The sequence below is a fragment of the Accipiter gentilis genome, chromosome 9 (assembly GCF_929443795.1).
Source record: "Accipiter gentilis chromosome 9, bAccGen1.1, whole genome shotgun sequence".
Classification (NCBI taxonomy): domain Eukaryota; kingdom Metazoa; phylum Chordata; class Aves; order Accipitriformes; family Accipitridae; genus Astur; species Astur gentilis.
In genome coordinates, this window is record NC_064888.1 from 856,518 (window position 1) to 882,651 (window position 26,134).

At 48.3% G+C, this 26,134-nt stretch overlaps 3 protein-coding genes across 8 annotated transcripts; 1 reads left to right on the top strand and 2 right to left on the bottom strand.

Moving 5' to 3' along the window:
• Positions 1 to 4,891: 4,891 nt before the first annotated feature.
• Positions 4,892 to 8,443, bottom strand: CHCHD5 (coiled-coil-helix-coiled-coil-helix domain containing 5). The gene is made up of 4 exons (XM_049811104.1): positions 8,364 to 8,443; positions 8,141 to 8,281; positions 7,881 to 8,032; positions 4,892 to 7,213 (listed from the first exon to the last, which is right to left on the bottom strand). Coding segments are annotated over exons 1-3 (294 nt in total). The 5' UTR covers positions 8,366 to 8,443; the 3' UTR covers positions 4,892 to 7,213; position 7,881.
• Positions 8,444 to 8,602: 159 nt separating this feature from the next.
• Positions 8,603 to 24,862, top strand: ATP13A1 (ATPase 13A1). Of its 3 annotated transcripts, none has more exons than XR_007507200.1 (27): positions 8,603 to 8,980; positions 9,711 to 9,800; positions 10,110 to 10,300; positions 10,658 to 10,730; positions 11,052 to 11,207; positions 11,353 to 11,422; positions 12,083 to 12,189; positions 12,830 to 12,959; positions 13,240 to 13,295; positions 13,876 to 14,002; positions 14,278 to 14,415; positions 14,914 to 15,034; positions 15,613 to 15,770; positions 16,570 to 16,745; positions 17,151 to 17,261; positions 17,796 to 17,921; positions 18,249 to 18,357; positions 18,869 to 19,068; positions 19,464 to 19,560; positions 19,996 to 20,177; positions 20,507 to 20,621; positions 20,927 to 21,123; positions 21,560 to 21,702; positions 22,318 to 22,429; positions 22,673 to 22,816; positions 23,149 to 23,529; positions 24,774 to 24,862. XR_007507200.1 is itself a non-coding variant. In XM_049809661.1 (26 exons), exons 1-26 carry the CDS (start codon positions 8,618 to 8,620, stop codon positions 23,257 to 23,259), a joined length of 3,603 nt encoding a protein of 1,200 aa, XP_049665618.1. In that variant the 5' UTR covers positions 8,603 to 8,617; the 3' UTR covers positions 23,260 to 23,592. The 3 variants fall into 3 exon arrangements, 1 of the variants encoding a protein (XP_049665618.1); XR_007507201.1 differs by having other exon boundaries at positions 24,755 to 24,838; XM_049809661.1 differs by lacking the exon at positions 24,774 to 24,862 and having other exon boundaries at positions 23,149 to 23,592.
• Positions 23,717 to 25,956, bottom strand: MVB12A (multivesicular body subunit 12A). 4 transcript variants are annotated; one of them, XM_049809670.1, is made up of 9 exons: positions 25,858 to 25,956; positions 25,681 to 25,776; positions 25,501 to 25,597; positions 25,260 to 25,386; positions 25,055 to 25,171; positions 24,791 to 24,873; positions 24,366 to 24,430; positions 24,189 to 24,239; positions 23,717 to 24,079 (listed from the first exon to the last, which is right to left on the bottom strand). In XM_049809670.1, exons 1-9 carry the CDS (start codon positions 25,933 to 25,935, stop codon positions 24,017 to 24,019), a joined length of 777 nt encoding a protein of 258 aa, XP_049665627.1. In that variant the 5' UTR covers positions 25,936 to 25,956; the 3' UTR covers positions 23,717 to 24,016. The 4 variants fall into 4 exon arrangements, with proteins under 4 accessions (XP_049665627.1, XP_049665626.1, XP_049665625.1 ...); XM_049809669.1 differs by having other exon boundaries at positions 24,366 to 24,472; XM_049809668.1 differs by having other exon boundaries at positions 25,260 to 25,597.
• Between the last annotated feature and the right edge of the window lie 178 nt (positions 25,957 to 26,134).

The window sequence follows — 26,134 nt, forward strand, 5'->3', positions numbered from 1 at the left end:
ACAAGATTAATTTTCCACAGTAAAAGCCAAGGTCCTGAGGCATCTCTAAGGGATGGCACTGCTGCTTCAGAGATTTTCTGCGTGGTTGTCGATCAGTTGGCCCAGTTTTTTAACGTTTGACATTTCAGAAACACACAGCAGTTTGGCCCCTGATTGAAACGGCTATGCTCTCTGTCTGCTTCAAGAAAGAACAGAATATTGATCCTCTGGCACGTCCCCCTGCCAAGTCACTTAACTTCCAGAGGCTACGTTTGGTTTTCACCTTGAGGGCAACCCAGGGGTGACGTCAGGACTCGGCCAAAAGAAAAGCATGTCTCCGCTGTGGATAGAAGGGAATAATCCATTTTCTCCATCCATCAGCATGCCACGAGGCAGGCGAGCTAGGAGAAGCAGGTGGGCACCAATGTGTGTACCCACAAAAAAGGGCAAGAAAGAGAGAGCAGAGAATGGAAGTCTGAATTATTACCAAAGGGAAATTTTTTATTCTCCTGCCTAGGACCCAAGTCTGGGATTTTGTTCTTTATATACGTGAAGGATAGCTGGTATTCCGGGAAAGGTCAGGTTTTCCCATGAGCCTGCTTACAGCATGCCAGCTGAAGGAATACGGTCCTCCAGAACTAACCTTCCCTTGTCTATTTGAACTGAACAACTGGCAGACAACTCCAAAAGGAAATAATGACTTATTTTTAAATCTTGCATCTCCAGAGTTGTGAGTCTAGCAGTGCAACCCAAGAACCTGGCTGACTGATGTTTCTGTATGTGGTGTTTTACCTCTAAGCCTCCGCAGGCTTGTCAGTCTGATTTTAAAGGTGTGTAGCCTCTCAAATGAGGGGGGGGGGGGGGGGGGGGGGGAGAAAAGAAAAAAAAAACCCAAAGAAATGGCTAATTTTTGTTGCCTGCAGTTATGGAGGAAGATTCCCAGGAACTAAAAAATCCTGGATTTGGGGATGAAAGGAGATGCACTCCTGACACATTCTGCTTTTTATCAGGAATTTTTCACCTTCTCAACTACTTACAGAGAACTGACAGAAAGAATGACGTGTAGCAGAACCACAGCCCTTACAAAGATCACTCCACCGTTGCTTCACCTTCAATAAAGCTGTGTGAACGTGACACGTGCTGATGTGCAGTCACTTCCCGTTGTGTTTACAGTGCCAGGTTCTGTAGCGGGACTTGCCTTTGCTCTCAGTATCAGACAATGTCTCTCCCCAGAAGGCAGTCGTGTACATAGTTTACAGACACTCTGACATTTCTTTTTATGAGGGAAGGGGGAGCCTTTTGCAGAAACAGCTATTTATGACGTATGTTTGCCCAGACAGACAAGTTCTAGACCAAGCTGCTGCAGCTGGGTGACTTCCACCTCCGTTGTGTGGTCACCCACCCCTAAGAAACGAACACGAAAAAACTCCTAAAGCTGTATATTACTTTTAGAGGCTCTTGCACTAGGGACAGTCTCAGTTTAGATGAAGTTTTAAGAGAATGTTACAGTGAACTATGTGCAAATCGATGTTTCTCCCAAATACCAGAGCCACCTTCACCCACTGAAACCCACCCCTTTCTTTCTTGTGATCTAGTGCTGTGATGTGCCAATGTTTTTTTTTTGCATGTACATTTGAAAATAAAAAAAAAAAAAAAGCAAACTGTAAGTGGAAATCTGGAGCTTGCCTCAGCACAGTGAGCCAAACTGCACGCACAAGCAGTGAGCCGGCTCCCTGCAGTCCCTCGAAGGCTGGGCTGGGCTCCTCGGGAGCACGGCCCCTCCGTTACCTTTCCCAGGATCTAGGTATCCTGGAGCAAAGGAGCATCTCGTGTTGGCGGCTGTTCATACCTTAATAGAGCCAGCAAACTCGATAGCAGGAGCCAGTTAGTTGCAAGAGGAACTAGAATCCCTACGTGAATAAATAAATATGGTGAAGGGTTATGCTAGACCTGGAGCTACTGATGCAAAGGAGTCTGATGGTGACAAGAGAGTTCAAGTACAAGAGCCAGTGATGAAATTCGTACCCTACAGCTAAGGAAAGAAACGCCCACCTGTTGGGCTGCAGGTGCTCTCCAATTTTTGAGTCCAGATTCTGCCTGAAACAAGCAGAAATCAGAAAGGTGGACACCAGCACCACAGCTGGCAGAGCCCAAAAGCTACCAGACTTGTCAGGCAAGTCCTGCTGCTGCTCTCGCTAAAGGATAGAGCTGCTTTTAGCATCAACAGCCAGGTGTCAGAGTTCAGTGACTGCAGGTGAAGCTACTCCCGATTGTATCTTGCAGCTGGAATTCTTCTTGCAGTGACAAGAGACCTGGGGAAACAGCAACAGTAAGCACGAACTGGGAAGAGGCAGAAGTAGCTTCATGTACATACGCGGAAGGGATCTGACCCTGTGGCAGCCGCGGGGTATCAATGTGCATCCCAAAGCACCTACGGACATCACGGAATTCAGTCTCACGGCTATCTATAGGACCTGAGGAATGTGTACTTGAGAGGAAAGAGCAGAAAGAGGCTAAGCTTACTCTGCAGCAGTGAAGAATAGAATCACACACACCTTGGGCAACACCCAGGCTTTTTGGCTTTTTGGCTTTTTGCTCTGCGTGGCCAAGAGACAAAAGAATTGCTTTCGTCAAGCAGGGAGCTGCAGGTCCTTGGCTGTGACACGCCAGCATATTTGCCGAGAAGGAGGCTTTGGGAATGCCCGCTGCTCTTTGAAATGCCCAGATGTGTTTCTCCATCTTTGCAGACAGGAGAATAAAGGTGAATAAAAGCGAGTCGAGGTGACAGACTGACCACGAGATGAAAAACGCTCCCCTCTGCCCACACAATTTCCCTCGTGCTCACAAGTGACTCAAAAAATCATCTGGACAACAGCCAAGTAAAGCAAATGTGTGTGTGAATGGAATGTGGCTCTGTACAGCTCTCTGCCCTCGACAGTTGCCCATTTCAGACCCGGGCCTGCCAGCAGCACTAAATCTCTCCCTGTGACTGCAAACACCAAAGGAACACACTGATTTATGGTTCCTTTAAGTAAGAGAAGCAGAGTGTAAAACGAGAATATTTTCTGGATGAAAAATTAAAGAGATGGGTTTGTTAGTTCCTCATTCTAGGATCATGTGTAATTTACCTTACTGGTTTTAAAGTTTCACTTGAAAGGAAAAGTGACATCAACAGGAGTTAAAGCAACAGGCTGAAAAAAGTCCTGACACACTTAATTTCACATTCTGGGAGATCTAAACCAAGAAGAAATGGAGGAAAAACAAAGCAGAGAATTAACTAACCTAATGATCCTTAGCTTTCTCTTAGTTAAGGACCTCAGAACTCCTTGCATGCATTAATTAATTATCCCTCATTACTCCCCAGCCCAGTAGGTGTTATTTATTTCAGAGGTGAGTAAACAAAGAGACATAGAACATGTCACAACTAGCTTCTGAGGCCACACAGAAAGACAGTGGGTAAGTTAAAACAGAAAAAAACTGACATCCAGTTTGCTTAACTACCAGACAAAATGCACATCTACCTGAAAACAAGAGTCAAGAACAACTAAAAGTGGAGAAAACACAGAACCAGGAGATGGAAACCAAGCAGAGAATGGCAAAGCCCATGCCAGAAGACTAGAAACAGGACTACAGTGACACAAAAAGACTTGTGTGAAGGAAGGATCCTTTACAAGAAGTAACCCCCAGGCGAGAATGCCTACACAAGTCTGACACTGCTTTCTTAACAGTTCTTGACCACCTCAGAACTTGCTCCTTTGGGTTCTTTTCCTTGGTACTGCAGGGCTTTGGTGTTTATTTCGGGTCTGCTTTGTGTTTGGGAGGATGCAAGAGGACCAATCGATCCGAATCCTGCTCTAAATATTTATTTATTCCCCCCCCCCCCCCGAGTCTCCCACTCCGGGAAATACAGGCTTATTCACTTATTGATTTCAGCCACTTGGCATTAATTTAGCTGAATTTCTTTGCAGCCTTTGGAGATAAAGCTGAACCTACCAGTTTGATTGACTGCCTGAAGACTTTTTCCCCCTGTTCAGTTTTATGTCAGTAACTGTCCTACCTCTAACAGCTTCCTGCACTTCCTTCTGTAAGCCTGTCCTAATCAAACCGAGAGGTATGAGACAGTATCATAATCCTGTGGTACAAGAAATTAAGAGGCAGCTTCCTGGGTTCCCAATCCTTGTTTCATTTTCAGGTTTTCAGACGTCTCCCTTGCCAGTTTATACCTTGTGAAAGATACTGGAGCAGCCGGGGCTCCTTTTAGCTTTAATTGCTAAATATGTTTCCAGTGACAGGACCAAAAAACCCAACAGCTGGATTTGGAAATAACAGCTTTTCCCAACACTCACAGGGATGCTTGCTCGCCCCGTGTATATGCTTTGCCTTATTTCCAGCTGCTGTCATGCATCCAAGCAAGTCCGATCCACAGCAGCCCTTCCCTTATGTTTCTCAATGCCATAAATAGCTGTAATTGCCATTCCAATTTTATACCAGCAACCAGCAAGAGCAGGTAGCCCATGCAGTTCGAAAACTGCAAAACTCCTGCTCTGTGCTTCACTTAAAGAGCTCTTAGGCTCCTCTGCCTTAGTGAGAATTAAACTGATTAATCATGCAGTACTGCACATATAGCTAGATTCCTTCAAGGCTAAGAGGAAAGCAAGAGAATACTCCCTGGTTTCTTCTAGCACATCCAGTTGAAGGAAAGAAAATCGTTGGTATTCCCTTCACTTTTCACAAAGGAATTTGCCAAATTTGCCAGGGCTACAAGTTGATTTAACCTAGAAACTTTTCCAAGAGAGCTGGTAAACTGAGGAAGGCAACAACTGCAGGTAGCAACCATCACCACAATACTTCCCTCCACGGGAAGGTTCTGTGATTCTCTGCTACGTGAAGTTGTTTTACATTTACATTACATGCGTAGTGCAAGATGTGCATTCTTTATTCAGAATAAAACTTGCAGTTTTCCTTCACTAATATTTTCTCAGAAAGCATTTATCTCCTCGATTGCACGCAGAAACAGGATGGAGCAGCATCTTCCTCTTCCCCCTCTCCGTAGGAACAAGTGAACTGAACCCTGTGAGAGTTTGGCTCATCGATGACAACAGCAAGAGCCTGGCAGCTCAGTGGTTAATGTGTTAGAGCAAGTAATAATAGAGTGGCTCAGGCTCCTGAGAAGGAGGCGGCATAACTGGGCTTAAGAGGGGGCCCCGTGCACCTTAAACATAATGAAAAATGGCTTTTCTGCTGACAGGCTGACATTTCAATACAATGTCAACAACATGTAAAGCACCTTTGCTCCTGTATAACGGCATCCTTAATAAAGTTATTCACACCACAGACATTTATGACTAATGGGGTGCTGCCTGGTATAAATAAAACTCAAAAGACTCACTAAAAATACTTTTCTGGTAGCACTTGCCCCCTCTCTAAATTCATCTTGAAGCAAAGCTACCGTCACTTTTTTCTCCCAACTTTTCTCCCTGAAGACAAAATGGCTTTTTATGTTTCAAATGCATGGCATTTGATAAAAGGAAACAAAAAGTTTTCTGCAAGCATGCACATATGTTTTTAGACATGACCCCAGCATCTTCATAAGTTCCCATCACTGCTGAAATGCAGCCACCTCTGCAAGACAGACAACAGCAACACCAACAGCCAGCTTTGTGATTCATCTCCGCTAGAGGCTGGAACAGATCAACTTAAATTTGCCGTCCCTCTCACCAAAGGAGTTAAATTCTGCCCAACTGGAAAATGCCAAGCGATGTTTGCCAACCACCACAGGCTCAAAGGCAAATGCTTGGACTTAACGCCTGGCTGAAACACGAAGGATTTATGTGTCCCAGGAAGGAGGTATGAACCCCTGGGAACCAGGTCAAAGCCAAGTTTCCTGGTCCATGCCTCACCCTCTCTTAGAGGTACAAAAAAACCTCACAGAAACACAGCAAAGCTGTGCTGCGCTTTCAAACAAAGACTCTGCTGGTGCTGTACACAATAGTTTCTGTGTGTCATCTGCTCCCTGCACACTTCTCGAAAATTTTGGTTTATGGTTCCCGGTAACTCGTCCGGAAGACCAAGTTCCTACTCCGGACAGCTACAAAGCTGTTCCTCTGAGGCTGCATTTGTATAACTAGGCCGTAGAAGCTCATTTCTCCTTCCTTGAACCTGGTCTCAAGTACCCCAAAGGACTTTCCAAGGTTTAAACTTTTGCTGGGAGAGATTCTCAGCCCCACTTAACAGACAGCACATTAAACAGACTCGGGCATGGCACACTGGAGTAGACCCAACGGCCCAAGGTTGTAGCACCCCCAAACTCTCCTTCCGCAGATGCGATCACAGGTCTTAAGCCCTGGGTCTTAATCCACTCCTCGTTAGACCATCTACTGTTTCTTTTATTAATTCTTTTTTTCCACTAGTGACAGCCCAGAAACCACCTCTCCTTAGAGCTGGGCTCTTTGTTCCCCCGTGTAAGAACAACAGAGGAGCCCCCCCACCCCCCTGCATTGGAAGATCTCTGCTGCGCTGTCGGCAGAGCAGTCAGTGCTCTGAAATCTGCAGTTTTTCTGCCGTCTCTGCCGGCGGGAAGACTCCCTCTGCTGTTCTAAACCAGCAGAAGGCCTGGGGCTACAACCCCTCATACCACCCCCAAAACTGGGAGCCATATAAGATGTTTTCAAGTGGGTCACGCTGGAACATTCATGGTCAGAGAAATGTTCCTGTAGTCAGTCCAGCTCAGAGAGCAGCTTCCATCATCAGTGGGAAAAGCCAGAACTGGCTTTGGATCTTGAAAAGTGGGGTTTTTTACTGGGATGAAGGAAAATATTGTGCTTAATTATCAAAAGAACTGTTGAAGAATACAGACTGCAGAAAAAGAGGTAAGGACTGATTTTAGTTTTCGGTTCCTGTTCAAGCACATCTGCAGGCTGCTGCTGATCCTTTGGTGTCGCTTCAACACAGTTCTGTAATTTACTTATAAAGTTTTTAGAGGCAACTCAGCAGACAAAATCCAGCGTTATCAGCACACGAGTGCCCATGGATCACGAACGCTCTGACATCCCAGAGTCCAGCGCTCTGCTGGAGACAAGCGTAGCATGACCAGAACCAAGAAAACCACATCACAGGGCTGCGCTTCGTTTTTCAGAGGGGAAAAACCAACCCAACGAAGCACTGGAACGATACTCCAGAGTACAGGAAAACTTGTCATTTGCTCCTGAAGAGAAATTTTAATTCCAAGGCTCCCCTATGAAAAAACAGCATAAATAAAAGCATCAGGTAGGCTCCGTGCGTACACAGCACCCTAGTTATGAGGTACAGTAGGTTACCACGTCAGGTCATGGGAGTATGTCACATTCAGGTGATTTCTACATGCTTAACAACATCTTATTTACTTTAACGTTGCTCCGTAGAAGTTTACAAGATCTTTTGCAGAGCACTGCAAGCTGACCTACCCCAACACCACCATTCTGTATCTATTACTGTACAAAACTGATGACCAGGTGTGGATGAAAATCATGACTTCACCTCAGCGAGATTGCTCTTCTCCCACAGGGTATCGACTTAGTCTGACACTGAGAACGACCAACCCATTTGGAGAAAAACACTGTTGCATTCACACCCATAATGGCCACACACACATCACTTGCAGCCCCTGGCAATCCACACCAATGAATTACCACACTTCTAGTCTAGGTAAATTTCCTGGCTATGCTCTATATTGTTCTGAGACAGGAAGGGAAGGTGGGTGAGAGGAAAAAAAGCGGGTCTACGCACACATGGGGATGTACTATTCTGCTCCAGCTGCTTAAATGAGCAGCTCCCAAGCAGATGTGGTGAGTAGCCATCAGCAGGAGGGCTCTGGACCGCAGGTCTAGAGGGAAAGCAACCCTGCTCCGCAGCCCAACGCTTACCTCACGTGGAGAGCTTCACCTGGTCAGCGCAGAGCAGGAAGGCGTTGACGTGGTCGCTGCAGTTCATGACGGAGGCTTGGTTTTCCTTCAGGCACTGCTCGAAGGCGGCGAACGGCTCCGCGCAGTCCTGGCGAATCTGCTGCACGATGGGGCTGCGAAAACAACACCGGACCCTCAGCTCCCGCTCTGAGATCCAACCCGAGAGGCCTAACCCGGTCTCAGCCCCATCCCCGACCCCATCCCACCCCTCCCGCACTCACTGGGCGGCGGCGCAGCGGGACATACTGAGGCGGAGACGGTGACAGTCGCGTTGCCAAGAGGCCGGGCTGGCAGCCACGCACCGCCCGTACTGCTCCATCTCGTTACGGCAGTAACGTGCCGTAATCTCCAAAGCCGCCTGCCTGCGGGGAAACGGTAAAATTAATACGGTGAAGGCAACGCGGCCTAGAGCGACCCGGTCCCCGCCGCCGCCTGGCTACTCACATGCCGCCGAGCACCGGGCACTCCTACCGCTGTGCGCATGCGCAGCCACCGCTCTACAGCCGCTGCGCATGCGTCGAGCCACGGAGGGGGGGGGGCGGTGGCCGGCGGCTGCGCATGTGCAGACGCTTGTACTCCCTCCCCGCGGCTCGACGCACGCGCAGCTGCGGCGGCGGTGGGAGGGGCCGTGCGGAGCTCAAACTGACCACTGCGCAGGCGCCGGATGCCGCGTGCGCGCCCCCGCCGGAAGCGGAAGTATGTCGTTTGCGGTTTCTCGGAAAATGGCGGCTGCCGGTCCGGCTCCCGGTCCCGTGGACGAGCTGGTCTCGTCGGTGACGCTTTACCGCCGGCGGCCGAGGCTTCTTCACGGCACCGTGTTGCCCTTCGTGGCGGGGCTCTACCCGGCCTGGTTGTGGCTGTGGGGACCGCGCGTATGGGCGGCATGGGGGGAGGCGACGGCCGCCGCGACGGTGGAGGAGGAGGGCCCGAAACCGGGACCGGGCCCCGCGCCCCCCGAAGCCGCATTGCTGGCACTCGCCGCCATCGGTGTCGTCCATCTGCTGACGGCTCTGTCGGGGCTGTGGTCGGTGCACGCTCACTGCGCCCTTACCTGCGTCCGGGTGAGTCCCGGGGCTGCCGGGGCTGGAGAACCTGCCGGGACTGCGCGAGGGGGCTCCTGCCCTTCCCCGCGGGCTCTCCCGTCGTGCGGGGGCGGCTGAGAGCGCGGAGGCGTTCAGTTTCTTCGGGGGTGTGTGCAGAATATGTTTCTTGTGATGTGGCAGAGGAAGGAAGCTTTGCAGGCGCGATGAGAGAGAGGGTGAGGCGCTTGAGGATACGCTTTGCACAGAAATGCATCTCCCTTGAGCTGGGCTTGGGCAGGGTGGCTGCGTGCTGGCAGGGGGGAAGGAGAGATGCATGCCTTTGGCAGGCCCTGGCACGGTGTCAGGGAGTCCAGCAATGTGTCTGCACGCAGGCAGCCTGGGGGAGTTGAGTGTCCAGGGCAGGGGCCGACTGCCTTTGCTAGTGTTGATTGTTCTGTCTTTGGACGGTGGACTCGCTGGTTCCCATTTTTGCAGTTGCTGCTGTAACAGTGTCTTACTGGCAGCTGTATATGTCTTAACTGCAAGCGAGGTACTGAATACCCTTCCTTCAGTGGTAAGGTATGATTTGGGAAATGGATTGTGTTAACGGGAACTTCTTTGATTCTCGCAACGGCTCCGCAAAAGCACCTGGCTGCAAAGAGCTCTTTTCTCTGCATGTCTTAATGCAATCTGGCAAGGATTCCTCCCAACTCGTTGCAACTCAGGGTCTGTGACCCGCTTTAAAAAGTGTGTCTTGTTTGCGTTTCAGGAACCTTGTCCTAAGAAAGCCACATTGGCTAAAGTTGTGCCAACCCCAAATAACGGATCAGTAGAACTAGTGCCACTCCACCGAGACCAGGTAAGGATCCAGCTGTCGGGAGCAGAACTGACATCTGTCATGTGCCAGGGAGCTGCTGCATCATGCTACTTCAGCCTGCAGTTTGTTAGCTTTTTCCTTAATTACTTAAGGAAAAATCGGCTGTGGTCGGTCACAAGTGAGGATGTTAAAAATTGCACGGTGTTTCCTGGTGCGTGTACCACAAGCAGAGTCGTACGATAACTAGAGATGTAAGGGACTGGGGTTTCTTTCCTTCTTCAGGCCAGATTATGTGGGGAGTGAAGCCTGTGGCGTGTCTTCAACTGGTTGTTTTTTCCCCCCTTTCTGCAGGGTGAGGATGGGCAGGAGGCTCTTTCCTTTGAATTTCAGAAAATCAAATACTCGTATGAGATAGACGGCAAGAAACAGTTTCTTCCTGCAGCTTTCCCTGTGGAACATCCCCTTTGTTACTACCAGAATGCCCGAGGCTATCAGGAGGACAAAGATATTCGAGCAGCGGAGAAGAAATACGGTACAAACAAGTAAGTTTTCCAGGCACAGACCTCACTTTGCCGAAGTATCCCAGTGTGTCAGGAACAGCATTTTTGAACCACAGTTATGGTCCTGTTTTTTACATTTCAATTACTCCCGGCACTTGCTTTAAATTCCCTTAAGGATAGAGAACAGTATCGGACCAAGGGCTTTTCTCCAGCATGGTCTATAGGTGCAGATTAATTGCATATAACAAATTAACTGAATCAAAGTCATTGAAACAGGGAGATTGTGGACATTCTGGAGTAGAACCTGCTCTGATGCCAGAGGCTGCAGATGGCTTTTGGTTTGGGCTTTTGCTGAGAGTCTTGAATGTTTAGGTTAATAAGGATTCAATTCTTTCCCAGGGCTGAGATGGTGGTGCCAGAGTTCTTGGAACTCTTTAAAGAAAGAGCTACAGCTCCATTCTTCGTCTTTCAGGTAAAATGAACAAACAGAAAGAGCTGTAAGTACTTCTTCCTACTAACAAATGAGAGGATTCCTTACAATCCTGGCTTGAGAGCCATAAACCAGCTGGCAGCTTTCTAAAACCAGGAGTAGATGCTGCTCTTGCACTGTAATACTGGTTTCACTGCTGGGAGTGACCCTGTTTCTCCCTAATGCCTTACTGTGACTTTCTGGTTTTCTGACTTGCTACTATTAAGTGTATACCAAGTTAGCTTAAAAACCCATAAATTTCTAGAACTTGAAGGGTTTTGTTTTCTGAGTGAGATTCGAATAACTTTTGTGTCCTCCCCACAGGTGTTCTGTGTGGGTTTGTGGTGCCTGGATGAATACTGGTATTACAGTGTTTTCACCCTCTCCATGTTGGTTGCGTTTGAAGCTTCTCTGGTCCAGCAGCAAATGAGGAACATGTCGGAGATTCGAAAAATGGGCAACAAGCCATACATGATCCAGGTAATTGGAACCAGAGAGGATTATGCATTAAATTTTTGATGTAGCTGTCTTTTAGCTGACTTGCTGTTCATTTTTCCCATCCTTTTCCTCTGAACCTCTTCTGACGCATGCAGGGCTTCTCAAAGTGGTTTGTTTTTTTCTACAGGTTTACAGAAACCGCAAGTGGCGGCCCATTTCCAGTGATGAGATTATTCCAGGGGACATCGTTTCCATTGGTAATGACTTGCATGATGGTTGTAATCTGATTTTAAATAAGCTTTTGATTTTTTTTCTGGTCTGTTAAGTTGTGCAGTGAATTGAATTAGGCATAAGAATCTTAGCAGTCTTGGTTGGGTGCTTTTGAGGACTTTGATTCATAGGTGTCACAATTCAAGGGTCCAAGAGATTAATCCTTGGGCTGGATCTCTTGGACCTGCTAGCTGTCTTGAAGAAAGGTAAATACCTAGATAAATTGTCCTCAGATTTTTCAGCTTAGGATTGTGAAGATGAAGAGTTCCCTCCTGACAATACCTTCCTAGAATAGAAAGGGGAAGGGCAGATCTCTCTCTTAACCCTGCTCTCCTTTTTAAGGTTGTATTAGCCCAGGATGTGGTGCCAGTCTTCAAAGCCTGAACGGCAATGAGAACCAAGTGATTTGATTTTAAACTTTTCTGGTCTCAATAGAGACTTAATAACCTTCAAACCCTTTTGGTTCTCAGCAGTGCTGAGTGGGTCCGTGCTGTGCTGGACTTGGCAGCCCATGAGAGGTTTGAAGCTTTAGGAATCTCCTGTATCTCAGCTAAACTGAAGGAGAGCTGTGCCTTGCCAGACAAATAGTCAAACAATAGTCACTTCTGCCTTTGAGCTTCTTCTTAGTTTTAACATATTAATTGCAGGCCGATCTCCTCATGAAAATCTAGTGCCGTGTGATGTGCTGCTGTTACGTGGAAGGTGTATTGTAGATGAAGCTATGCTGACGGGGGAGTCTGTGCCGCAGATGAAGGTCTGTGTGAAGTGTCCCCTGTGCTGTCCCTTTGTTGCAACCTGGAAGAGCAAAAATACTCAAGCCACTGCAGCATTTGCGAGTGCAAATTAATCTCTTTGTGAGAATGCTGGCCCAGGCAACCTGGTCTGTTTGTTGTCAGCTCCCTATCAGTGATTGATGGTCTCTGGTAAATGAGAAACAGAAATGTCTGTTTTGTCTGGCAGTGTCTCCAGCCTTTGGGTCTGAACTCCGTCATGTGGGCATGGCATCGCCCTCCTACACATTCCCCAGTCTGGATTCCTGTGGCTGGGTAGAGGTGGGAGGAGGAACAAGTGTAAAGCACTTCAAAACCCTGAATATTCCTTCTTTTTGTGCCAGTGGGTGACTTAAAAATGCTAAAGTAATGCTTGCAGAGCCTCCCTTGCTGAATTCAGCGTGCCAAGGGTAAACTAGTCCCCTGAAACCAGAATTTCCACAGGTGCCAGGCTCTAAACACAGACTGATCAGGAGTCAAGTGGCATGTAAAGGTCTAGATTCAGTTCAGGCCACCTTCAGCTGATGTGAAGCTAAGAACACCTTTTGGGATAAGAACAGAAAGGAACACTTGAAGTTTACTTGTTGATAGCTGTGAATCTGAGACCTGAATGTTGTTCTGCAGGAGCCTGTGGAGGATCTCAGTCCAGAGCACATCTTGGACATGCAGACAGATTCCCGGTTACACATCATATTTGGCGGAACAAAAGTGGTGCAGCACATCCCGCCCCAGAAAGCCAGCACAGGACTGAAACGTATGTACCTGCACAAATTCCCTTGGAGAGGGCACATCATGCGCTCACAGATTTATTTTAAAAGGCTTGATGCAACTTTTGGAGAATGGCAATGAGTCACTCTCCTTGGCTCTGTCACTAATGGTTTACTGTGATTATTGGACCACTGTGATATTCTGTTGAAGTTGACTATGTCCCCTCGTAAGTGAGAGGAGGGTGTAGCTTCGAGTGTATTCTGTCTGTGATAAGCCTATAAAGGATTTCTGTAAGCTTACTGTTTTCATTCCTGCTCCTGTTCCAGCTGTCGATAATGGGTGTGTGGCGTATGTTCTGAGGACCGGCTTCAACACATCTCAGGTAAGATGTGAACGTGCTTTCTCACCTCTGTCTTGTCAATGACGTTGGTTGTGTCGTTCAGTGCTTCGCTGTCAGGAAATCCTTATGAAGTACTGCAGTGGGGAAATATAAATCAGGGCATCAAAATTACTTTTTTGTTTGGAAGAGGAATAAATAAGGTTGGTCTCTTCTCTGTGTGTCAAATAAGTAGTCTGATGTTTGGTGCAGAAGCCTGGGAGTCCGGATTCAGGGTTCCCGTTGTGACTGGCCACACTATGTGTATACTACAGCTCCTGGTTATCCCTGTTTCTGTAATGATTTGTTAGGAAAGGGCATTTGAGTGTGTTTGTAGAGACTGGAGGTGTGAACGTGAGCTTTTTCAATTGAAAATTGAAGACTGCTTCAGAGAAATCATCAACTTAAGTGACTTAGGAACAGGTTTAGGCTTTTTAATAAGATTAATTACAGGAATGGGAATAAGTTTCAGGTTCTGGCACCAAAACACCAGAGTGTAATTTTAAAATTGGGTGTCATACGTATTTTTAACAAACTACTGCATGCTGCAGAGATAGCTTCTTGCACTGAAGGCTGTTCTTCTCAGGGGAAATTGCTACGTACAATCCTCTTTGGGGTGAAGAGAGTGACAGCCAATAACTTAGAGACCTTCATTTTCATCCTGTTCCTGCTGGTCTTTGCCATTGCTGCTGCAGCATACGTCTGGATTGAAGGTGAGATTTCTTCTTGCCTCTTTCCAGGTCTCTACACAGGACTTGTACCAAAGCTTGTGGGAAGGACAGTTGACGTAATTTCTGAGAGTTACAATAGCTGGGTTGGGCTGCGCCAGTGTTTCAGTGTAGGGGCCCACACTGCATTCTGGATGCTTTTCTTGCCCTCCCACAGCCCTTCCTAGGTAGGTGAGCTTCTTTGTGGTACTCATCTTAGTTCTGCGGGGCCCACAGCCTGAGGATGAGGAGGTATATAGGTCTTTCGTCTCATTCCATAGGCACCAAGGATCCTAGCAGGAACCGTTACAAGCTCTTCCTGGAGTGTACTTTAATACTGACTTCAGTCGTTCCACCTGAACTTCCCATTGAGCTCTCTCTGGCTGTCAACACCTCCCTTATTGCCTTGGCCAAGCTCTGTAAGTACCAAGCCTAAACACAGAAATAAAAATAGGACTGCTTTCTTGTGTCTGGAACTGTGGGGTTGTTGGTGAGGAAATGAGTGTGAAATGACTGTAGTGTCCTCAGTCTCTACCTAATGACAGTATGGGTTTGGAGCTGGTGAATATGAGGGGATTTAAACCCCAAAGAACTTAGGAGTTGTGTGCTTTGAAGTGGGTCCTAAATCAAGTGTAGGAGGGAACTGCTTGCTCAACAGTCCTGCAGTTCTGCACTAAGCAGGGTCCTATATAGGGAATAGGGAGGCCAATGACTTCTGTGTTGGACTACATCATTGCTACAACTTGGGGTCTGTTCTGGTTTCGAATGCCACAGGGATTCAGAATGGGGAGTTTTGGGTTAATTAACTCTATCAGCACAGTGTTGATAGCTCCTGTCTTGTGATTAAAGCCACTGAGTGTCCTGTCCTGACTTTATTGTAGCTGATCTCTCACAGAATTTCCTCTCCTCTCTTCTAGACGTGTACTGTACAGAGCCCTTCCGCATCCCCTTTGCAGGCAAAGTTCAAGTTTGCTGTTTTGACAAAACCGGCACGTTAACCAGCGATCACCTCGTAGTGAGAGGAGTAGCTGGGCTCAGGTAGGTCCTGGGTGATTTTTGTTACATGATTTGCTGTGGTCTGGGCTTTGGGCACTGTATGATCACATTCCAGTAAGGAAGAGAAGATAGAAGAGGGATTCAGAGAGTGAAAGAAGTGGATTGAACTAGAAGGAGAGAGGGTTGTTTGACTCTGGCAACAACACTTAGGGGCTCAGGACTTGTTAATTTAATCTTCTTGGGGGACTTCTTGCACAGGGTTTTTATGTAACTGAGATCTTTGCTGCTTCTCTGTGCAGTAGCATCCTGCCTGCTAGATGCCACAGCAGAGAGATGTCTCAGCCCTTTGATTCTGCAGTTATTTAAATATGTTAGTTCAGGCCTCTACTTTGAGTGTTCTGCTTGAATCAAGTTTGCTTTGGAGGACTGGCAAAAATTATGGGCTTTGGCACTGTTTGCAGTTGAGACAGCGCCAGATTTTCTATGGCTTTGATCTCGCCATGACAAGCTCCACTGTTTACTGTATTAGTGTAGGAATTTTTGGCTGGGAAAAATTCCAGAATTTGTCTGAGATAATGTGAATGGGTCTGTTAACATGGGCAGTCTTTTTTATGCTGCAGGGATGGGAAAGAAGTGACACCAGTATCTGACATTCCTGTAGAAACCCACCGAGCGATTGCTACTTGCCACTCACTTGTACAGTTGGATGATGGGACGCTGGTGGGAGATCCATTAGAGAAGGCAATGTTAATGGCTGTGGACTGGACCCTGACCAAAGGTAAAACCTGACTCCAGCTCCTCCCTGGTTGATACCTGAGCCATGTTTATATACGCTGTGGGTTGTGGGGTGGGGTTTTTTGGAGGAGGTGATGATGATAACACTTTGTCAGTTCTGAGCTTGACATTATCTAGTCTATAGAGGTTTCCTATGCCTCATGCCAGCTTTCTGCACGGAGTCAATTCCATCTGGTATGATCCCAGGAACTGGTTTGGGGCAGTGGAAATCTTTGCACTGCATGTCTGAGGGACAACAAATAGTAGGAGTCTGTTCTCAGGACTGCAGATACTGCATTCTGCAACTGGCATGCTCAGGTTGGTGTCTTTTGGTTCTGATTGTGTAGACTCACTAAAATCAGGGTATGACTAGTGCAGATCACAGTAGTGAAAACATGACAGTGTGGGTTTTAGCATGGTCTGCTGGTAGTCTCTTTGGAGGCTTTCTACTCTGCTTTCCTGTCTTTCACAAACAGGTAACTAAAGTAGAAATTTTCCAGAAATACTGTATACCTATCCCACTGAAACCCATGCTGTTGTGGTTTTTTTGCTTCTGTTTTTTCACCTGCTACAAATTGCGTTCAACCTGCTGTGTAGCTGTTCATACTAATGCACACAGGTGTTCTGATCAGTTATATCCCTTAATTGTTGGCGTGAGAATTTCCAGCTCTGTATGCCTGCATCTAAAGAGAGGAAATTCATATTATCTCGGTGACCTATGGGTTCCTTTGGGACCCAAAGGGAGGGATGTTGCTTTTGATACCGAGAAACCTTTCAGGATTTCCTGATCTGTTTGTTTCCAGATGAGAAAGTTTTCCCCAGAAGTATTAAAACTCAGGGACTGAAAATTCACCAGCGCTTTCATTTTGCCAGTGCCCTGAAAAGAATGTCTGTCTTGGCGTCGTACGAGAAGATCGGCTCGACTGATCTCTGTTACATTGCAGCTGTGAAAGGGGCCCCAGAGACGCTACACAAAATGGTGAGCGCTTCTCTCTAGGAGAGGAAGGGCCTTCTCTAGCACCTGTGCTCGTCCCTGTACATCTCTGCTTGTCCCTGCCCAGTCTGGAACCTGAATGACATAGGGGATTTCATCCTGCAAAAGAGCACAGCGAGCCAGTGCCTGAAAATAAACTCCGCTGGGGAGTTTCAGTCTAATCCCAGTGAGATCTGAGTATCTCGCCATATGTGTTCCTGGCCCTGTTGCTTTTGCTGACAGCAGAGAGCTAAATCTGGGGCATCTACTCTTTTGCCCTTGATGGTGAGGGACCCTGCCAAAGGTGCCTCTTTTCCTCTGTCTGAATATTTAATGTGAAGTGCTGGAATGTTCCACAGAATTGTGTTTGGAACTGTGTTCATATGATGCTTTTCCCCATGCCTTCTCTAGTTGTCTCAGTGCCCAAGCAACTACCATGCTGTCCACACGGAAATTTCACATGAGGGGGCAAGAGTGCTGGCCCTTGGCTACAAAGAACTGGGGCACCTCACTCACCAGCAGGTATATCTGTCTGTTTAAGCCTTGAAATTGAGCTCCTGTCAAAGGAAACAGAGTTGGTGTGAGCAGGGCTGGGGAAGAGGGTGTCTCTTTTGGGATGTGGTTGCCCAGAGCTGCTGTAACCGTGTTGCTTTTACGATCTGGATCTTCTGGGAAGATCGCAGCCTCTGCGTTGTGCTTCCAGCTTTGAATTCCTTTGCATTATTGATCAATGCTTCTGTTTCCCTGTTCGTAAAGCAAGGTCAATTCTTTCCTTGTAACAACTGAGGAGGCTTAGCACTGAACTTCTTAGCTGTGAACCTGGTTTTATGTGGGGATGGGCATGTGTAACTGTTTTCAGGGCTGTCTCTGTGGAGCTTTGTGCCAAAGAAGCCTTTCTTCTAGAGCAGCTGGGGATGGTCCAGGGTTGCTCTGTGCATCTCAGAGCACCAGCTGTGTTTCTAGTGATGCTCTGATTGCAAGGAAGCACCCATTGGAAAACAAGATTCCTGCTACAAAGCAGCAGGTAACACTCAGCTTGCTGATTTGCTTTGTCAGGTGCGAGAGATGAAACGTGAAGCTTTGGAGTGTGATCTTAGGTTTGTTGGATTCATTGTGGTTTCCTGTCCTCTCAAAGTGGACTCCAAATCCGTCATCAGGGAGATCCAGAACGCATCACACCATGTAAGCGTCAGCAGCATCCTAGCCTTACCGGTAGCCACAGTGTTTGTGATGTGAAATTTCAGTACCAGAAGCCTTTGTGGAATGAGGGCAAAGGCTTTTCCATGGTGAAGGCAGGGAGACCTTGTGGATATGATGTTACTTTTGTGGTGGGATTTGCCCTGGCCCAGAGAGAAAGCATTTCTGTGGGGTGCTGCAGAGGTCAACACCTCATAGGGAATGTCACAAGGGTCCAAGCTAGACAGAACCCTTAAGTGTAAAGGGGACTTCCTGTGAAGTGCCGCTTGCCTACCCAGAACAGATTTTTGACCTCTCTCGCTTTCCCCTCAGGTAGTGATGATAACAGGAGACAATCCTCTCACTGCCTGCCATGTTGCCCGGGAGCTACACTTCCTCCAGAGGGAGCACACCCTCATTCTGCAGCCTCCTGTGAGCAAAGGTAACCGATCCCTTGCAGGAAACTGTTCTGTGTTTTGGAGGACAGTAGCCAAAGCCCTGCTGGGGCACTGTATCAAAGTTAGCCACGTGCTGTTAGCACTGCTGCTTGATGCTGATAATGGAAATGACTCACTTTCCAGAAGCCTAGATAACCCTCTGTCCTTTGCCCCTCTTTTCTGGCTTGGAGTACTATGCAAGCTACATACCTTCCTCTGCCAGCTCCAAAACTAAGCCATCTGAGCACCAAAATAACAAAAATAATAGCAGCTTGAAGGCCTCCTTGCTGTGCAGGTTCAGAGGCCATCCAGGGAAGCTGAGAGCCATGTCACTGGAGGGAAGGGGAGTCCACATGAAGACCATAGCTAGGTGGGAGGTGGGCATGTCACTGTCCTAAGAAGTGGAGGTCCTTGTGTCCATAACGCGAGAGTCAGCATCTGTATAGTGGCTGGGAGCATTTCTCACAGCCAGGCACCTCAGGCATGTTCATGTCAAGCTCGTGCTTCTCTTTCCAGGCTCCAGCTGGCAGTGGCAGTCCATCGACGGTGCTGTCGTGCTCCCAATCTTGCCAAACTCCTTGCAAGAGCTGACGCAGCGGTATGACCTGTGCATAACTGGGGAAGGTCTCTCTCACCTACAGTCTGTGAACAGACAGCAGCTGCTGAAACTCATACCGCACATCCAGGTGTTTGCCAGAGTGGTGCCAAAGCAGAAGGTGAGAGATTTCAGCTGCTGGTAAAACCCAGTTTTAGCAGGGTTCCCAGCAGGGCTCATGTGGTGCCTGGGAGCCACAGAGATACTAGCACATGATTAATGCTAAAGCTGTTTACAGCAAACGAGCGTAACGTCTCCTGATACCCAAGCCAGCAGGCAGCAAGGACCAGAGCTCAGGGTGTGCCACATTGTTATCCTGAAGAGTGCTGAGCCTGTTAGCCCATTCTAGCTGTGCATTCCTAAAAGAGATCCTGAAAGTGAAGCTTTTGGAGTCTGGCTGTGAGGCCAGTGAGTTCCTGCAGAACAGAAGCACGACCAAGATGCATAACCCAGTGCAGACAGCAGCATATCAGAACACACAGGCTGCCCATTCTCACTACACCTTTCTTTTTGCAGGAGTTTGTAATCACTACTCTGAAGAGCCTGGGCTATGTCACGCTGATGTGTGGGGATGGGACCAATGACGTCGGAGCTCTGAAACATGCAGATGTGGGTGAGTCCACATGCAGGACTCTCATGTGTGCCCCTGTCTGAGTTTGGCTAGTGTTCCTAAACACAGAACCAGTGTTTCTCTGGTGTTTTGGGGGCTGGGATCGATCTGACCAACATCATTGGTGGCATAAACTAACATAAAGAAGAAGGATCTCTGCGCTGGTGGAATACTCACTGTGTGTGTGCCAGCAGGCAGCGTGAATTAGCTGCCAACACGTTTTCGTGGAAGAAAGATTATTCCTAATGTGTTTGGGGTTTTTTTTCCACTAAGCTTTACTTCAGCAAGTGTAACATGTCTGAAGTCCCTGTGTAACTAGCCTGCCCCCCTGACTCCAGGTGTAGATTGCAGTTGGGATCCCTACTTGTTGAAAATGCTCTGCCAGGAAGGGGATTACAGGCCTTTTTCCCTGCAACTAATGTTTTTACACTCCTACAGGAGTGGCACTGCTGGCAAATGCTCCTGAGAGACTGCCCGAACGGAAGAAGAGAACCCGAGATGGACCCAGTGATGGGAGGCCTGCCCTGCCGTCAATGGGGAGTGGGACTGTGAAGCCCACCTCCCGTGGTGCCAAGCACAGAGTCATGTCCCAAAGAGAGGAACAGCTGGCAATTCAGAGGGTTGGTGACAACATGTTTAAAAGCCCCATTAACTTATCCTTGTTCTTTGTTCCTCCTCTGGTTTACTGCTAATTCATGAGAACTGGAAATGGCAGGACATATTGGGAAAAGACCAGCTTTTTTGCTTCTTATCCTGCAATAGTAAAATGGATTTGAGCAGAGAAGGTGCTGCTTTTCCAGCCAGCCATCAAGCTAAAGCTGCAAGCATGAAGGCTTCTCAGCCTCCTCCCCTTGGAACAGGGGTGTGGGAGAGGATAGTACGAGATCATCTTTGATCTAGGTTGTGATAATGAGGTTTGCCTTTGTGTCTTTCTCCTATTTGCCTGCAGGAGCGGATCAGTCAGGTCCTGAAGGATTTGGAAGAGGAGCGTGTACCAGTCGTGAAGTTGGGTGATGCCAGCATTGCAGCCCCCTTTACCTCCAAGCTCTCTTCCATTCAGTGCAGTAAGTGCGTAGTGCGAGCTGAACGGTTGGTGGCCATCTCCGTGTGTCCCATTTCCCCAAGGGGAGTAAGTCTAGATTTGAAAGAAGCCAAGACAGAGGGCATAGGGTGGTGAGAGATGCCCCAAAACCCATGGCTTTGCCACCTGTTTGTGTGGAGCAACTCTGTGGGGGTTTCTTGGATGGGGACGGGAGCAGTAAGGGCTTAGTTTCCCTCTGTACCGCTTCAGAAAAGGAGATGACTGAGGGACAAAGCCCCAGAACCTGTTTTGTTTTGTTTCCAAATGCTGCTTCCTCTTGCTCCTTAGTCTGCCACGTGATCAAGCAAGGTCGTTGCACGCTAGTGACAACACTCCAAATGTTCAAGATCCTTGCCCTGAACGCCCTGATCCTTGCTTACAGCCAGAGTGTCCTCTACTTGGAAGGGGTGAAGTTCAGTGATTTTCAGGCAACTCTGCAGGGTCTGCTGTTGGCTGGCTGCTTCCTTTTCATCTCCAGGTCAAAGGTAAGGGGAGGAAAGTGCGTTGGAACAGCAGCTGGCTGATGTCAGTTATATCAGGATTACTGAAGGAGTGCTTCTCTCCAAAAAAAGCCATTTATTTTAAAAAGTTAACCATCCACAATGCTGGAGGGTGTGGGGTTTTTTTGCTCCCCTGGGTTTGGGAGGCTCCTGAGGCCAGCGCTTGCTTAAGGGAGCATCTTGTGATTGCAGGCAGGCAGCTTTGTTCAGGTTGGTGGAAGAGGTGGGAAGGGTAATGCAGATAAATGGTTCAGTTGAGGCTGTTACTTGCACTGACTAAACTGTGGGTCTCATGTACATGTGAAGTGAAATTCTCACAGGCATTTCCCAAGAAATACAATCTTTAGTTGGATTCTGCTGGAAAACTGCCTAGAGATGGTCCAAACTGTTCCAGTCAACCCTGCTTGCTTTTCTTTTGCAGCCTTTGAAGACACTTTCCAAGGAGCGCCCGCTGCCAAACATCTTTAACCTTTACACTGTCCTGACAGTGCTGCTGCAGTTCCTTGTGCATTTCCTCAGCCTCGTTTACCTGTACCGCGGTGCTCAGGCACGCAGCAATTCCAAGTAAGTGTCTCTTCCTCCGACACTGGAATTTTTTCTCCAGTTGCTGTTAAGCAGGAGGGTGGAGAGAAGCCTCCCCCACCACAGTGCTCCTTCTGCGACTGCTTTATCAAGCACGCCAAGCATTAGGAGTTTCATGTGTTAGATGCATCCAGAAAAAGCATTTCCGAGTTGTGTATTGGCAGGCAGTTCAGTGTGGCATGGATGCAATGGAACCAGTGGGAATATGGTCTGTGATACATTGCAGTTCCCATGTCTACTGTTCCCACATGGATGGGGAAAGGGAAATGGAAATAACACCAGTGAGTGGATTACTGGAAAGCTTAGGAAGAAAAACACACACACACACACACCCCCCCGAAATTTTTTTCCACTCGATTTTTATTTTGTGGAAGAGAACCCAATGATTACCTATGCTTGCAGCATCCGCAGCTCTGCTCTCACCCGTGCAAGCGTGCTTGTGTCGGAGGTGGGACTGCTGCTAATGGGAGCCACCAAAGTTTGCGAACAAACCGTTATTGCCCAACAAAACTTGCATGTAGTTTAAATAAACCAGAGTTTAAATAAACTGGTGATTCTGAGTCTGGTCCACTGATCTCCAGCTTTGTTCCCTTTTAGACAGGAAGAGTTTGTGGATCTGTACAAGGAGTTTGAGCCCAGCCTTGTGAACAGCACTGTCTACATCATGTCGATGGCAATGCAGATGGCCACGTTTGCTATCAACTACAAGGCAAGCCATGTTTAAGTTACATCTCCAGCAGCACCAGAGAAATGATTTTGTAATTCAGGTCCAATAATACAAAACAACGTTCTTCTCATTTTGTCAGTGCTCTGCGGGGAAAAACTCCCTCTTTTTGCACCAAGTTGGAATGAGCCAACTGTCCTAAACTGTGTCACAAATTGCTCTGCATCCCCTAGTGTGCATGAGTACAACCTTAACCTCTGCTCACTGTTTCTCCCTGCTGTGTTTCAGGGCCATCCTTTTATGGAGAGCCTACAGGAGAACAAGCCTTTACTGTGGAGCATCGTCCTTTCAGGGCTTGCCATTGTGGGCCTTCTCACAGGCTCTTCGCCAGAATTCAATGAACAGTTTGGCTTGGTAGAAATCCCTACTGAGGTGAGCAGGCAGTTTTTCTCTGTGCCTACTGAATTTTAGGCACGGTTTCCAGTGGGAGAAGAGGTCTGAGCCTGTCTTCAGGAACTCTGGAGGAATCTTAAGGTTTTTAGCAGATAATAGCTCACAGGAGCACTAACTACCCCCATAGTTCTAAGTGAGAGGATGCAGTAGCAGTCCTGCTGAAGCAGTGGGGATTTTTTCCAGCATGCTATCACTTTTTTACAATTTAGTGACTTTTACAGCGTGCTGTGAAAGCCAGAAGTTCAGGCTGTAGTTCAGCAGTTGCTGCAGAGGCTCTAAGGGGGGACTAATGGGTTGTGTTGTTTTCCTAGTTCAAGATTGTGATCACGGAAGTGTTGCTGGCTGATTTCTTCCTCGCCTTGCTTGTGGACCGAATTCTGCAGTTTCTGCTGGGGAGCGCAAAACTTAAAGTGCCTTCCTGAAACGGATTCCGAGGTCGCTCGCCCCCAGCAGCGCTATACGAAGGACAGCACCCAGGGCCGTGTTTCGCCATCATGAGAAAAATCATCCTTAATTCTTTTGACAATAACTCTGATCCTGTGCAGAAACAGGCGTGGGGAAGCTTTCTTCCAAATCACGCAGACGCCACCTCTGTGAAACAAGACCTGACTTTTTAATGTTTGCAGGACGTACTACCAACTGTCGGGAGTTTTGTACTGCCCTAACGTTTAAGGAAACGTTTACAGAATTTGGTAACTAAAATCAGAATCGATGTATTTTGAAACATGTTTGGAACTTCCTTTGTGGGGCTGAAAGCTTTGTGGTGTTTTTAATAGATGGTGAGATCTAGTGCAGGAATAAGAACAGCAACAAACTAAAGGTGAGGCTGAAGGGTAGGAGTTCTTACACAACAAACACTACAACCACCCTTGCAAGAGGTAATGTTCAGAATAAAGAGTTGTAGCATTGACAAAGCGTAGGAGAACAAACACTGCCAAGAACTTCTATACATTATGCTGCTGTACGTGCCAACCCTGAAGCCCTGTATTTCAAAACCATTACAAAAATATTTTGGCAGGTGAGAAGAGAAACATGTTTTATTTTTCTCCCTAAGCAATTCCTGTAATCAGATATTGATTGCATTTCTTCAGCTACCCTGAAATTTAATCTGAGAGAGGGAGGAGCTCAGCCCAGCGGGATGTTTGGCTGCAGTTTACATCCTCGAGGTAGACTCCGGTGCTAACAGACGCTGGGTGGGAGCCTAGCAGCAGCTGTCCTTTCAACTACAAAAGCGTAATTGTACTGAAAATAAAACGACAAGCGGTCAGGACACAACACTGGCATTTGAGAAATTCCAAATATGACTGCTGTCCACCTCAAAAGAGGTGCATGACCAAAGCAGCCTGCTTACCTCTTTCTCGATATCAGCAAGTGACTTAACATTCAAGTCTGCAAGGATAGCCTAAAAGAAAGACACAAAATATTTCTAACTTCTGCAAGGATAGCAAAGAAAAAAAGACATAAAATATTTCTAATTAAGACTAGTTATGAGGTAGGACTAAGAACAGCAGCTTAAATGAAGACTCACGTTACTGCCAGAACTCAGCTTGCTTTCAAATTTGGGGTGTAGTGTGAAAGGCACTCCGTCCATAGCTGGGAAGAGAAGTGAGAGCTGCTTTAGGAACATCCCAGGAGCTGCTCTGAAAATACACAATTACTTAATTGCCGCATAAAGCCGATGAGTGGAAGGGGACACCTTAGCACCTAGAGAAGATATTGAGCAAGATGTCGGTGACATCTTTTAATGCAAGCCAGGACTAACTTTCAGGAAGGGAAAAGTCTTTAAAAAGACCACCTTCTTCTAAAAATTGAGCTCAATTCCAGTCTTTAAAGGGAACAACTGTGTGCAAACCAACTACCGGCCTATATTTTCATTTTAAAGTACTCTTTAAACAGGGATATGCTTGCTTTATGCAGCTTCCTCATTTGATTCCAGATGAAGAACCACTTTACCCGAGAGGCCGTAGATGTTGGAGGTGTCGTACAGAGATTCGTGCTGAGAAGCGCGTTTGATGCTGCATTGAGCCACGGGTGACCTGTACCAGATTGGAATAATTAACGGTCGGAGCATTAGCAGCGCGCAGCAGGTAACGAGCCCCAGACTGGGGGAATGGAAACGGTGAGGTGACGCCAGCAGTTGCAGGATTTATTCCCAGTCCTGAACAGGTTCAGGTAAGACTTGGGGTGACGGGGGGGAATAAATGAGTGCGTACGTACTTGTGGTCTGAGTCAGGGGGTTGGAGCGAGAGCTGCTTCAGACCTTCACTGATGGGCTGCACCTTGGATTTCAAAACCGGCCCTTTTTTACACCAGATGGCAAAATTACCTATTTCCCTAGGGGGGAAAAAAAAAATAATGAAATAAAAAATAACCACGGGGCCCCTTGCTGTGAGAAGTGGCAGGGTGGGCAGGGCCCCCCTACCCTATTTTCATGTAGTGTGGGAGGGCTTTGCTCTTGGAGCTTAGCTTGAGGTCGAAAACGGCCGTTTCAGCAGTGTCCAGTGGCAGCAGCTTCATGTAGACCCGTTTTTTGCGGGAGAAGCCGGTCCCTGTGGAAAAGGGGAAGGAAAGCAGGCGACAGGCCCGGGAGGGTGGGAACCGGGGACCAGCCCCTGCTGTCCCAGACCCCCCCAGTCCCCCGCCAGCGAGTAGGGGGTACTTACGGGCCTCCGGGAACTCGGGGATCCGGGTGTATCCGGGGGGCTGAGGGCTCCGGTCGCTCAGTACCTGCAGATCGGTCACTACGGGCCCGGGAGCCGCCTGGACAGGATGGGACCTCGGTACCTGACCCGGTTCTGACCTCCACCACCCCCGGTCCCTGTTTCCCCACCACCACCCCGCACCTGGGCTCCGCCGGTGCAGACGCAGAGGTACCCGCCGCCCTTGTGCCCGAAGCCCTTGCCCAGGTTGGCCGCCGCGCCCTCCACGGTAACGGTGATCTGCGGGTACAGGGAGCGTCAGGACCCGGTGGAACCGGGCGGCGGCGTTGCCATCGTCCCCCCGCCTCCGCCCGCCCCTACCGCGGTCCAGCCGGCGGGGGCCGCCTCGGGGGCAGCGGCCCAGGCCACGCCGGTGAGCGGGGTCTCCGCCGCCATCATAACCGCCGCTTCCTCCCCGGGAGTGGCTGAACGGCGCCGCCCCCCGCCCCTCAACAACCATTGGACGGCGCAAGGTTACGGCTACGGCGATTGGCTGGCGCCATCTGAGCGACGAATGAGTTAACCACTAAGCGACGACCGGCCTCTCGGCGTGCCTTCGAAGGCGGAAGCGCGGGGAACCGGGAAGGAACCGGACTGG